This window comes from Rhinatrema bivittatum, chromosome 1 (assembly GCF_901001135.1).
Source record: "Rhinatrema bivittatum chromosome 1, aRhiBiv1.1, whole genome shotgun sequence".
Lineage (NCBI taxonomy): Eukaryota > Metazoa > Chordata > Amphibia > Gymnophiona > Rhinatrematidae > Rhinatrema > Rhinatrema bivittatum.
The window spans coordinates 179,961,251-179,975,664 of record NC_042615.1 but is presented as its reverse complement, the minus strand read 5'-3'; the positions used below and the strand labels follow the sequence as shown (position 1 = coordinate 179,975,664).

Genomic DNA, 14,414 nt, shown 5'->3' with positions numbered 1-14,414 from the left:
GCTCACTCAAAACGACGGATGCCTCCTCCATCCCAACCTCCAAGCCTTGTCCCTGACGGCATGGATGTTGAAAGGTTAGTCCTTCAACCATTTAACCTTTCAGATTCCGTTTCTCGGGTCCTTATAGCTTCACGAAAGCCTTCCACAAGAAAGTCTTACTCATACAAATGGAAAAGGTACACATCATGGTGCACTTCTCAGTCCCTTGATCCCCTTTCCTGTCCAATCTCCAAATTCTTGGACTATTTATGGCATCTCTCTGAATCAGGTCTTAAAACCTCTTCTATCAGAATGCATGTCAGTGCGGTAGCCGCCTTCCATAAGGGTATTGGGGTAATCCTATTTCAGTGCATCCCCTAGTAACACGCTTTCTTAAGGGCTTACTCCATCTAAAGCCACCCTTGCGTCCTCCGGCCCCATCCTGGGACCTTAACCTGGTTCTTGGTCGTCTAATGAAACCTCCTTTCGAACCTCTGCACTCCTGTGACTTGAAATATCTCACTTGGAAAGTGTTATTCCTTTTGGCTGTTACTTCAGCTCGCAGGGTTAGTGAATTACAGGCCCTAGTTACCTATCCGCCTTACACTAAGCTCCTGCAGGACCGGGCGGTACTCCGCACTCACCCTAAATTTTTACCTAAGGTAGTTTCGGAGTTTCATATCAATCAATCTATCGTACTACCTATTTTTTTTCACAGGCCCCACTCAAACTCTGGAGAGCAGACCCTGCATACCCTAGACTGTAAACGGGCTCTAGCTTTTTACCTAGACCGTACAGTTTCCCACAGGAAGAGCACTCAATTATTCGTCTCTTTCCATCCTAATAAGTTGGGACAACCTGTGGGTAAGCAGGCTCTTTCTTCCTGGTTGGCGGACTGCATTTCTTTTTGCTATGAGCAAGCTGGCATTCCTTTTCAAGACCGTGTTAAAGCACACTCTGTGAGGGCCATGGCGACGTCAGTGGCACACCTTCGATCGGTGCCGCTTCCTGACATCTGCAAAGCTGCAACCTGGAGTTCTCTCCATACTTTTGCAGCCCATTATTGTTTGGACAAGGCTGGAAGACAGGACTCCATCTTCGGCCAGTCTGTCTTGCGTAACCTTTTTCCAACCTGATGTACCAACACCCTTCCACCTACCCGGTAGGGTGCGGATGCCCTTTCCCAAATTTCTCCTCAGTTGTTGTGCCTGCTGCACACCGTTGGGTACATTTGGTGCAGGTCGGGACATCCTCAGCTCGGTACTCACCCATTTGTGAGGACAACCATCCTGCTTGTCCTGTGAGAAAGCAAATGTTGCTTACCTGATGTAACAGGTGTTCTCACAGGACAGCAGGATGTTAGTCCTCACGAAACCCGCCCGCCTCCCCGCGGTGTTGGGTTCGTTTTAATTTTACTTTCTAGGCACTGCCTGTAGCTTTGAAAATCAGACTGAAGGGAGACCCCTGCTGGCTGCAGGGTCAGTGCCTTGCTGGGCATGTCCAGTAGGGGCCAGTCAAAGTTCTGTTAAACTTTGACAGAAGTTTTCCGTGGTGGGCTCCATCCTCGATGTCACCCATTTGTGAGGACTAACATCCTGCTGTCCTGTGAGAACACCTGTTACATCAGGTAAGCAACATTTGCTTTATGAGAGGCTTGCTACAGCTGAAGCCTCCACTGCATCCTCCGGTTCCAGCATGGGACCTCGATGTTGTACTAGCACGGCTTATGCGACCTCCGTTTGAGCCCCTGAACTCCTGCGAGCTACGTCATCTCACTTGGAAAGTGCTCTTTCTACTTGCTTTGACATCGGCTCGCAGTCAGTGAGCTACAGGCGCTGGTAACATACCCACCTTATACAAAATTTCTCCACGGTCGTGTGGTAATACGCACTCAACCTAAATTTTTTCCAAAGGTAGTGTCCAATTTCCATTTAAATCAATCCATAATACTACCGACATTTTTTCTAAAACCTCTCACCCAGGTGAGCGGGCTCTGCATTCCTTGGACTGTAAACGTGCACTTGCTTTTTATTTGGACTGCACTGCAGCCCATAAGAAGTCCACCCAACTGTCTCCTTTGATAAAACCAAACTAGGAGTTCCGGTGGGCAAACAGACCCTGTCCACCTGGCTGGCGGACTGTATTACCTTCTGCTACCAGCAAGCAGGCCTTCCGCTACAGGGACACGTGAAAGTGCATTCAGTAAGAGCCATGGCAACGTCAGTAGCACACCTCTGTTTTGTACCTCTTGCTGACATCTGTAGAGCTGCCACATGGAGCTCTCTCCACACCTTTGCAGCTCATTATTGTCTCGACAAGGCTGGCAGGCAGGATTCAATCTTTGGCCAGTCTGTCCTACATAATTTGTTTCCAGTTTAATAACCCAACTTCCTTCCTGCGACCCACTGTGACACTCAGGCTGCCCTCATTCCCAAAGCCACACCTGTTGTTGTGCCTGTTGCATATCGTTGGGTGCTTTTGGTTCACTCTACTTGGGCATCCTGTAGCTCACTATTCACCCATATGTGAGGACTACCATCCTGCTTGTCCTGGGAGAAAGCAGAGTTGCTTACCTGTCAAATGTTCTCCCAGGACAGCAGGATGTTAGTCCTCACGAAACCCACCCGCCACCCCGCAGAATTGGGTTCACTTACGTCTTCTTATTTTATTTTTTGCTCATACTTGTTGCTACAAACGATACTGAAGGGGGACCCCTGCTGGATACAGGGTTAGTGGCATGCTGGGCATGCTCAGTGTGCCAGTCAAAGCTCTAGAAACTTTGAAAAATGTGTTCTATGATAGGGCTCCATCCTGATGATGTCACCCATATGTGAGGACTAATATCCTGCTGTCCTGGGAAAACACCTGTTACAGGTAAGCATCTCTGCTTTCTTTTGTGGATTGTTAAATAGTTAAAAGGCCAGAAACAAAGGGTAGGATTAAATGATCAGTTTTCCAAATGGAGAAAATTCTTTGTGGAGTACTGCAGGAATCACTACTAGGATCTTTGCTGTTTAGCATATTAAGAAATGATCTGGAAAAGGGAATGATGAGTGAGATTATCAGATTTATAGATGGTGCAAAATTATTCAAAGTTGTTAAAATGGCAGCGGATTATGAGGAACTGCAAAAGGATTTGTGAGACTACGAGACTGGGTCAGTTGAATGGCAGATGAAATTTAATGTTGAAAAGTGCAAACTGATGCTCACAGGGAAAAATAATCCCAACTGCAGGTATATTATACTGGGTTCTGTACTGGAGATCACAACTCAGGGAAAAGGACCTTAGAATCCTTGTGGACAATATGTTGAAATCCTCAGCTCAGTGTGTTGGCAGATTAGAATGTTGGGAATGATCTGAAAATGAATGGAGAATAAAATGGAAAATATCATATTGCCTCTGAATTGAGCCGTGGTGTGACAGCACCTTGTGTAGCGTGTAAAGTTTCTGGTCTCCCATCTCAAGAAAAAGGCAACAAAACTAGTAAAGGTGTAGAGGAAAACGATAAAAGTGATAAAGGGGATTGGATCATCTCTCTTATGATGAGGCCTATGCAGGCTAGAGCTCTTCTGCTTGGAAGAGAGAAGGCTGAGAAGTAGATATGACAGAAGTTTATAAAATCATGAGTGGGATGGAACAGGTAAGTAAAGGATGTTTTTTTACCTTCTCAGAAGATAAGTGGTATGCTAGTCCTCACACATGGGTGACATCATTAGATGCGGAAAGCTTATGTCAAAGTTTCTAGAAATTTGACTAGGCACACTGAGCATTCTTAGCTTGCCCTATACTTCGCATCTATGCAGGTCCCTCTCCAGTCTCTGTTTCCGCAGAGCTGGAAGCCTCGCGACGTGAGTGAGCTCACTTTGGCTGTTTTTGGCTTTGTGGAAAACTTTTCTTTTTCTCGCGTTTTTCGCGTTTTTTTTTTTCTGTGCTGCTCTGTCACTGGTTCCATCTCGATGCCATTCCCATAGTGCTTGTAGTCAGGGTTTTTGGCGATTCGGGTAAGTTTCCTTTTGCAGTCTATTCCCTGCATTGGTGCCTGCCAGCCATAAACACCCCGCCGCCATAGTTTACACTTTGTGCCCCTTTTGTTTCATCTGACAAACGATGGCGATGTCCCCTGGTGCCCGAGATCCATGTCCATCATGGAATCTGGATGAGGTGTGTGTCCTCTGCCTGGAGGCATCACATGACATCCGGGTTGCTGCTTATGCGCCCAGATGACACTGAAGAGACGTCTGCTTTGACTTGAAAAGATGAATCAGCTTTTCGGGTCGAAGAAGTCCGAGCCATTGGCATTGGTGGCATTGGCATCGAAGGACCAAGGAGCCGCACTGATGGACAGTGAGATATTGACATCGGCAGGACTGTCCGTTCCGTCTATGCTGTTGGCAGATAGGGGCGCCGGAGACCGACCACCGTCGATATTCTCCAGTTTGAGGATGTTGGGTTCTTCATCAGCCTCAGCATCAGGGAAAGACCGGGCTGAGCATCAGCATCTAGGGAAGCCGAAGAAGCATAGGCACCAGTCCCCATCAGCGCATAGTGCCGGGCACGGGGATGCACCGGCTTTTGCAGTGATGCCCCCAAAGCGACCCCGTGGCGAAGAATGCCAGTCCTCCATTGGTGCCAGGGGTCCACAACAGTCTCCACCAGTTCTAATGCCAGTCACAGATCCACCTCGAGGGTCCAAAGAAGATCTGGCCGCCACTCCTTTTTCTCCAGTCACTGTTGGCATTGGCAACATTCGAGGAGGAGCTGGAGCACAGAATCCAGCTGGTGGTGGACTAGGCGCTGCAGGGCTTTGGTCCTGTGGTACTGATGGCACTGGACCTGGTGCCACCCGTCCTCATACCAATTCTGGAACTCATCATGCAAGATCAAGGCAGGCTGGGCATCCCAACCTCCAGGCTCTGTCGCTCATAGCCTGGATGTTGAGAGGTTAATCCTGCAGCTGCTTGATCTTTCTGAGAGTGTGTCTTGGGTCCAGGTGACTTCTAGAAAGCCTTCTACTAGAAAGTCCAATGGTCTGAAGTGGAGGAGGTTTTCTGTGTAGTGTGAGCAGAAGGCCTTAGATCCGTTCTTCCCCACACAAAAATTGCTTGATTACTTTCTACACCTATTGGAAGCTGGCTTAAAGACCAACTCTCTTAGAGTTTATCTCAGTTCAATTGGTGCATTCCCCCAAGGTGTAGATGGTATGCCCATCTCAGGCTCCCCTCTCTGTTACCAACATCACTGTTGTGCCAGTTGGCACCTAGTTAGGTGTCTGCTGGTCCCCTTTTGTGTTGGGGAACAGCCTGTAGCTAGGGATTCACCCATGTGTGAGGACTACCATCGTGCTTGTCCTCTGAGAAAGCAGAGTTGCTTACCTGAAACAGGTTTTCTCTGTAGACAGCAGGTTGTTAGTTCTCATGAAACCTGCCCGCCATCCCGTGGAGTTGGGTTTCTCCTATTTTTCATCGACATCCTGTTCTCCAAGTATCTCACTTTAACAGCTGCTTATACTACACCTAATTTTATCACCTGTTTTCCCAGTTCTATGTAACCCCTGTTCTATGTAATGCCTGTTGCAATATTCTGTTCCACTGTAAACAGATATGATATGTAACTTCCTACATGAATGTCGGTATAGAAAAGTCCTAAATAAATAAATAACAGAAAGTGTTGCTTAAGGACCCCAATGGCTCCCTCTTTTTTTTTCCTACGTTGGTTCAGGCAGGCTATCCAGATTCTGTCGGGGGAGAAGAATTATATTTACCGTATTTTTCGCTCCATAAGACGCACCTAACCATAAGACGCACCTAGGATTCAGAGGGGGAAAATAAAAAAAAAAAAAAATTGTGCTAAACCGGCTCTGTGTCTGGGCGTCTTATGGAGCAAATTAGGGGAGTGCATAGCTTTTTTTTCTCCCCATTTTGTTTTCGGGTCTGGGTAGGGCCATTTCGGTCCATTCCCCAGATCAGAAAACGTTTCTTTCTCTGGGAACCCCTCCCCCCCCAAAAAAAAACCCCCATCCCAACCCTTTAAATTAACAACCCCCACCCTCCTGACCCCCCCAAGACCTGCCGACTTAATTTACTACAACCTCCCACCCTCCTGACTCCCCCAAGACCTGCCGACTTAATTTACTGCAACCCCCCACCCTCCTGACCCCCCCAAGACCTGCCGACTTAATTTACTGCAACCCCCCACCCTCCTGACCCCCCCAAGACCTGCCAAATGTCCCTGGTGGTCCAGCGGGGGTCCAGGAGCGGTCCGGAAACGATCTCCTGAGCGTGGGCCGTCGGCTGCCAGTAATCAAAATGGCGCCGACGGCCCTTTGCCCTCACTATGTCACTGGGACAGACTGCTGCTATTGGTCGGTCTCAGTGACATAGTGAGGGCAAAGGGCCGTCGGCGCCATTTTGTTTACTGGCAGCCGACGGCCAAAGCCCGGGAGATCGTTCCCGGACCGCTCCTGGACCCCCACTGGACCACCAGGGACGTTTGGCAGGTCTTGGGGGGGGTCAGGAGGGTGGGGGGTTGCAGTAAATTAAGTCGGCAGGTCTTGAGGGAGTCAGGAGGGGGGGGGTTGTTAGATTATTTTTATTTTTTTTAATATTCGCTCCATAAGACGCACATACATTTTCCCCCCACTTTTGGGGGAAAAAAAGTGCGTCTTATGGAGTGAAAAATACTGTAAATTCTCTTGTTCAGAATTTCCGCAGGAGCATAATCTCTCTTCCAGTTCTATGTATATAATCTACAATTGATAGTAGAGTTCAAGATTCTTAGAAACTGAGATGGCTCTTTTTCATCTTTTTTTTTTTTTTTTTAATATTCCATGTTTAATTTTTAAAATTGGTTCCTATGCATTGATAACACATATATAATGAAACTGAATTTATTTTTGGGCATTGATTGATTAATAAAGTATAAAGTTTTTAATAAAGTTTTGCATGTTTCTTAGATTAGGGCTGTATTTTGTGTTTCAGTTATGGTATCTTAGAGTCTAAAGCCACATAAAATTCACAAGCTATGATTTTTTTTTATGATATACACAGCAATAATTGTATTTTATTGTTGATCTTATGTTATGTACTTTGGGTAGCTTTTTTTAACTGGATAAGCTGGATAAAATGTATTCAATTAAATTATTTGCAAGAATCAGTTAATTAGTTTTTAAGCTGCTAAAAGTAAGGATTTTTTTTTTTAATTTTTGTTTTGATGTGCAAGACCTCACCAACTGCCCATCATATCTTATGTAAACTCATTGCATGGGAAATGTCCCTTTTTGATTTATACTTTTATGTATTGGCAACATTAATTGCTTTTAGTTAGGGAGATTGGCAAGTACTAGTATGCAATGATTAAGTTGAGTCTATGTTCAAGAACAACAAGATTTAAAGGGCAATTTTCAAAAGCTATTTACCCATAAAAGACTATGTAAAAAAAAATTTTTTTTAATACAAGCCTTCTGCAGAAGGCAGTACAGTGATTCTGGTGATATATTTTATGTTAATAGGGCCATTTGGAAAAAAAACAAACTAGATAGGGCTAGGTTGATTACTCATTGACTACAGCTAAATTGAAAACCTGCATATATAGCCTCTGACAAGTTTGTGCTTGAAAACAAAGGTTAACAAATAGAAACAGAAGAATAAAGTGATATAGTTTTGTTTGATTAATTTAATATATTTCTTGACCAATGTTTTGGAGATAAAACTCATTTCCTCAGGTCAGAATAGAATGAACAAAAGATGACATTATTAGGAAATAGTGTGAAGAGAGAGGAGGTTAGTGATGGGGGAGGGGTTGGTTTTGTAGATATTGAGAGAGTGTAAAAAGACATAACTGGCAAAGCGTTTTTATTAAAATAATACTAAAACATTGTTTTCTTTCAATAGTTCCTCAGAGAAGACTTGAAATACAAAGATGCTTCCAATAAACATAGCCGGCTACACAAAGAAGATGAACACATCACAATTGAGGATTTGTGGAAAAGCTGGAAAACATCAGAAGGTAAAAAAGTGTCAAAAAGCATCGTATATATCTTTTTTTTTTCTTGATGGCCAGTAATAGATCTGTATTTGTATTATAGATACTAATCTAAAGCATCAAATTTGCAAATAGTGTTTTTGCTTAGGTTGAATGGATGGTATTAAATCTCAGTCAAATAAAACTAAATGTTGAATTTTGCTAAATAAGAATTGCTACAGTGACAAATGGTGTTCATGCACTTCTCGCAGCCGCATTCTGAGAAGCTAGAGGGTTTCACTATATGTCTCACCATTAAAACTTTGAAGAAGAAAACTTGGCAGTGGTCCTTTGCCTTGGAACTGGGGTAGTCTTTCAACAGGCAAGTTGGATCTATGGGCAGATTCTGTTCAGCCAGACAATTGGTGTTGGCTTAGATTGAAAGATAGACTGACATCAAGTCTTAGACAAAACACATGAATGTTCAATTTATTTGATTTATAGTTCCTATTTGAAATCTAATTTTTGTGGGGTCCAGTACTTTCTTCTTTCTCCTATTTCAGTGTAACCAGTGCTGGGATTCTGGCACCATGAGCCTTTACTCACAACTACCTGGAGATTTTCTCCCTATTTTAATGGACCCCCCCTCTTTTACTAATCTGGTCATTGCAACAATGGTCCTGAGGCCAGGAGCAATGCACCAGGGTTCCTTCTGGAGCCCTGTGTCAAGGGCTTTAAATTTGACAACCTAGATAACACCTTTGACAACCACAGTACTGCAATTCTACATTTCAAAACCTTTCTTTTTATACCTCATTTGCCAATGAAAATGTTTTTTCCCAGCATGTCAAAGGTTGGAAAAGTTGACTTTAATTTGTGATTTATTATATAGATAATCTCATTTTAAATATGATTTTCCATCAACAAGTAGGCATGAATTAGCAATTTATGTGCAAGTGGTGTCATCTGACAGTGCTGACATGGACCCAGATTTCAGAACGCAGTAAAGATTTTATGAGCATTTGCAGGAGTTCCTACGTGTGCATGCTGCCATGTGAACGCCTCAGTCTTTCTTCATCCAAGTTACCACGCAAATGTTTCTCTGACTCTCTTGATACTTTTTCTCTTTCTGCGGCCTAGTGATTCAAACTGTCTTGTTGCCTTGGCAGCCCCTAAAACAGAACTTTTACGTTTTTTTTAGAAGAAAAAGTAAAGAAATTCAATTAATGTTGAAACATGGAAGAGCCCAAAGCCAGAAGCCCATAGTCAGCGGGTTCAAAGCCTGTATCCATGGGAACAGGATGTCCATCACAGGACACACTCTCTGTTTGCTACTGCTATTTGGGTCCTGACCATGGCTCTTCAAACTGCTATAGATGTGGTCACATATCACCTAGGGTGCAAACATTACCACTCCTGGAAGTTGGAGGCCCTAAGAAAGGTACCGTTGAGTAAAAACCTCAGCATGAGGCAGAGCAGTGGAGCCACTCCTCATCCAGGAGTGAAGTGTCTTCAGGCTCCTGGTGCAAGAAATCTTTGTGGGAAATATCCCTGTCAATCCCACAAGCATAGGAAGATACTTTCCCCCATGTCCCCCCACCCCTTCCTCCTTGGCAATGGCCTCTAGATCTGCCTTAGGTCAGGGGTTGAGTATGGCGTTGAGGCATGTGGCACTGGAGGAGGCGAAGAGAAAAGTCCTAAAGCGACACAGGGGCCCCTGAGAGCTGAAGAAGAGGCCTGCACTATCAGCTCAGGGCTCCACCAGAGCAGAGTCGTCCTTGATGCTGAGGCAGGACCTTGCCTCTCCAGCAGAGATGCCATTGTCATTCTAAGTGCTGAGTCATCTATTTTTCCTGCACCTGGGACTAACCAGGGCTCAGTCTGTGTTAGCGCAGAGCTCAAAGGGTCCTTCATCTCAATCAGTGCAGAAGACCAAAGCATACTGGTGTTGGTGTCAGTGCAGAGTGCTTAGGTGCAAAGGTCCAAGAGTCCTGCGGTTCCTACTATAGTGCAGAAAGAACTAGCACCATCTTTGAAACTAGATACTAGTCAGCAGGAGTTACTGAAGGTAACTGATGTGGAGTGCCTCTGAGCCAGAAGCCTGCACAACGAGGGTTGCTGCTCTGGTGACTGGTACCTTTTCTGCCTTATCAAAAGCTTCGTGTGAAGATAAGCCAATGTGGGTCACTGAAGAGTATTTGTCATCACCAAGTCCAGCCCAAAGAGTCCTTCAGATGATAGAAGCCAAGTTGTTGTTGTTAGTAAAAAAAAAAAAAAAAAAAAAAAAGTTTGCCCCCTTGAACTCTGAAGACAGATGGAGATTAATATATCTCCTGTACAAGATGAAAGAAATGTTTCTACATAGTGGGGCTGCTCCTATTTCCACATTGGTACAGTCTGTACAGCAAGAGCTTCCAGTGCTGATGTGATATATTATTTTCCCCCAAAGAAGTCTCTCCATGTTTTGGAGTGTAAAAAGGTGGGCTCCATCTGAGTTCCTCCTGAAAGTTTCTTCTCCATTCCATCTGAGATCTCTGCCTTGGCTTCCTTATCGGGATCATGGATCAACGTTCCCCAGTGGTCAGTGAATGAGGAAGATTTCATGGGGATTCCATTTGATCCCCTTCTGGACTTCCCTCAGCATGCCTCTCCTTTGGAAAATCTCTGCTACAATACATTTTTGGGTAAACTGGCAGAGACCCTAGCCATCAGTGTCAGGAAAGATAAGGACCTGAGGTTGGATGTCTCTATGCTCTTTCAGTTCCTCCAACTGCTAGCTGATTCTACAGTTATTCTGGTTCACAAGATACTCCAAGATTTTCAGCTGAGGATGCGTACCTCATGCCTTGTCGTACCCAGGAAGCTGGACTTGAAATGTAGAGTGTAGTCTGCCCCGGTGTTTGGGGATCCAGTTACTGCACCACTTCATGGAGGGGGAAATCAGCAGTGAAGCATGCTAAGCACATTAGTGATTACTCTAACACGCCCCAGGGGAAGGACCCAATGGTGTTGGAAATGTTTGGGAAGAAGGTCTATGTAACCTGGCAGACATTATGTTGAAAGTGCAATCTAAAAGCGCTTGGAGCATACCCTGGCGCAGCCAAGCATGGCAAAAAATGTCATGTCGTGCTCCGGTCTGAATCCAGTGCATTTCAATCTTACGAATTTGGAAACAATCACAAGATAAGTTCACACTTTTTTTTACTTATGTTTTTTAACAGTATTTCAATTTCTCACTCCAGGAAAAAACTAAAAAGAAGGGATTATATTAGACTCATATCAGTAGCACTTTATGTGATTGATATCACTGTGTGCTAGATGAAGTCTATTCCCTCATAAAAAATGTTTTGTCATCAGTATATTGGACATTAAATTGAATTCCTTAGGATCTGAGTTTTACCTTTGTATTTACCTACCAGATCTCTTCCAATACATTGTTTGGGAAGATGATCTAGGGTTTCATGCTGAATGCCCTAATCACAGATCTATAGGTCTGCATACCTCAGTATTTGCTTGAATGTGTCCAGAAGCAAAAATCCTTGATAGAATTGTTGGACCCAGAGCTTGGACTTCTGTTGAGCAGTAGAAAACAGAGAGAAATGTGAGAAGTACTTTTTGTTCCTAATCCAAAGCTTTTGATACTGTGGCCAAGATTTCAGCTACTTCTATAGGAGCCTGAAGGCTCATTGGTCATGGGCAAGTTGTCATAGAATGTGATGATTGCCTTGCAGATGTCCTCTGTACAGGAGATTAAAGAGATGGTTTTTTATCCAAAATGAGCATATCTTTCACATCTTTCAGAAGAAGTAAGGAGACTTTTACTGTACAGTCAACATCCAAACTGTGAGGGACAGGGATGGAAGGTTTGTATGGCACAGTCTGCCCTCTTCCTTTGTGATGAGAGAGATATCCCCAACGGGAGCCAGAAATGAACTGATAGATGAGTGAGATATGGAAACCATACATGCTGTGGCCAGGCTAGAGCAATGAGAATTATTCTTGCCTTGTTCTACCTTGTTCTGCGCTAAAGCATAAACTCTGGGAGAGACTGAAGGGCCATCGGATAATGTCACACGAATGTTAGTGGCTAATTCATCCTGCTGTTGATGGAGAATGCTGTTTACAGGTAAGCAAAAGTGCTTTATCCCTGTTATTTCAATTAGTGAGCTGATTTGTTTTAAAAATGTTATTCCCTATCTCTGCCAGCTGAACTATAGCAGTACCTCTAATTTCATGCCACTAGGATCTCTGTTACAGCAATGTTAAAAATACTTTGATCTTTTTAAATGGGTAGAAAAAAAACAGGTAAGTATAATTTAAAAAAAATACTTCACTCTTGAATGATGTCCATTTATTGATGACTTTGTATAGTTTTTTTTCAGACTTACATACAACTTATCAGTGGATTGGTATCTACCAGTTTTAGATCCCGTGTCTTCTCCATTGGTTTTTGTAGATACCATAGAATATTAGAAATGCATATATTAATAAATAGCGCATTGTACTGTTTAATAATTTATTTATCTATTTTAAAAAAAAAACTTTTCTATACCGAAGTTCAGGTAACAGAGTTACTTATCACTCCGGTTTACATTGTAACATATATAGTTTATATAGTGTAAATGGGTTGTACTGCCTTTTTATGGCAATCCATGGTATACTTATTAGTTCAGCTGATACATGGTTCTAGTACACAGTTTTTGCCTTCTGTCACTTTTATTGAAGTGCAAAAAATTTGGAATATGGAAATGTCTTGGTACCAGGGCTATAACATGTATGTATAGTCTAAAGATATCTAAGGATCCACACAGTTTACTTGATAAAGCAATTACTAAACATATGTTTCTCACTGAGCTTAGATTTAAGAAGTAATTGAATTGTTCTCTTTTAATCTTAAAGTGTAGATTATCAAGTTATTTTATTCTGTGGTAGTTTATATTTCTGCAAAGACAAGCAGTTCACTTAGTCATACAGATGGGTGATATCCAGTGTTGCTGACACAGAACACTTTATCCAGAGCTATGCAGTGAAGACTTGAAGGCTGCCATGAGCAAGCATGGTAATTCCCACAGGCACACAGCATGCTTCAATTTATCTGTTTATATCGACAGTCACACTGCTGAGTTCTGCTTGATTTGCTACTGCTTCATGCAGTCATTTGACAAAAATGTTTCTTTTATCAGCTTCTGCACCTGGGCAGGTTATGCCAATAGGGCGTTTTTTTTCCTTGTAAGTTCTTGTGTGTTTTTTGCTTTTCTTTTTTTTTTTTTTTTTTTAAATTTCTTTTTCTGAAGTTCCTGTCAGCAGGCCATTCTGATGGTTTCTGATATGCCTTCCAGATGCTTTTTGACTTCTTTCAGTATTTTGGAATAGATGCCATCTAATCTTGATGATTTGTTACTCTTTAGTTTTTCAGTTTGATCCATTATCAGAAATAATTGTTTTAGTTGCTCAGAATCATTATCATCAAAGAATATTTCAGGTATGGGTACATCTTTAACAGTAAAGACTGAGGCAAATAATTTAATTTAGTTTTTCTATTTCCTTGGCCTCCCTAAGGAAGAAATTTGTTCCAAAGAGGCATCTTTGCATGACTTCCCTTCATACCTCTCTCCTCCACAGACTAGGAGTAGTTCTCCACATGATGACCATGACTTCTGATTTTCTATAGTTGTGGGTCAAGGAATAGCCCAGGACACTGTTCAATGACCTGGATATCCTGAAAACCTGACAGTTATGGGGCCCTTAAGTGGTCTAGCTGTAAGCTCTTGTGTTTTGTTTTGTTTTTTTAATAGTGCTGCTTAACTAGCCTATCTACATTAAACCAAAATGCATGCTTTAAAAGGTGTGAACATTTCCTTAAATTTATCTCTGTTTGAATTTACTTCCTTTTGGCATACTTAGAAATTCTCTTTGTATTCATAGGTCAGGTTACTTCGGAAGTATGAATAAAATGCCATTGTTTCTTTTTAACCAAAGAATGAATTGTGAACACTTCCTTTTGCACTCAATGTATTTTTTTTTCTTTATTCTGGTTGATTATGAAGGTCTTTTGTCACTTCATTAATCAGCATTCAGTTAGTTCCTAGAAAAATACACTGTGAACACAAATACAGCTTTTAATTGTTGGGGGGAGGGGTAGCAGTTTCATCCTGCTCAGTTGGAACGGGAGCTGGAATCTGGTACCATGAGCCTTCATTCACACCTGCCCAAGGATTTTTTTCCCTTATTTTATATTCTCTCCCAACTTACTCAAGTACAGTCATTGCAATGACAGTTCTCAGCTGGGGGCCATTCATTAGGGCTCCTTCTGGAACCCTGCATATATGGGGCCCTAAATTCAGCCAGTTGGTAGTGCATTGAGTGGGACTTCAAACATACACACACACCCCCGCCCAAGCTACAAAATCTGTCTCCACAGCGTCCCTAGGGAGTATAAAACTTGACCTGGGAATCAGGCCAAGGTCCTCCATTT

At 43.0% G+C, this 14,414-nt stretch overlaps 1 protein-coding gene across 1 annotated transcript in view; it reads left to right on the top strand.

Moving 5' to 3' along the window:
* Positions 1–14,414, top strand: part of STIM2 (stromal interaction molecule 2) — a 288,103-nt gene that overhangs the window by 149,252 nt on the left and 124,437 nt on the right. Inside the window, exon 3 of the mRNA XM_029589743.1 lies at positions 7,870–7,984. Coding sequence (XP_029445603.1) covers positions 7,870–7,984 — 115 coding nt within the window. The remainder of the gene's footprint in view (positions 1–7,869; positions 7,985–14,414) is intronic.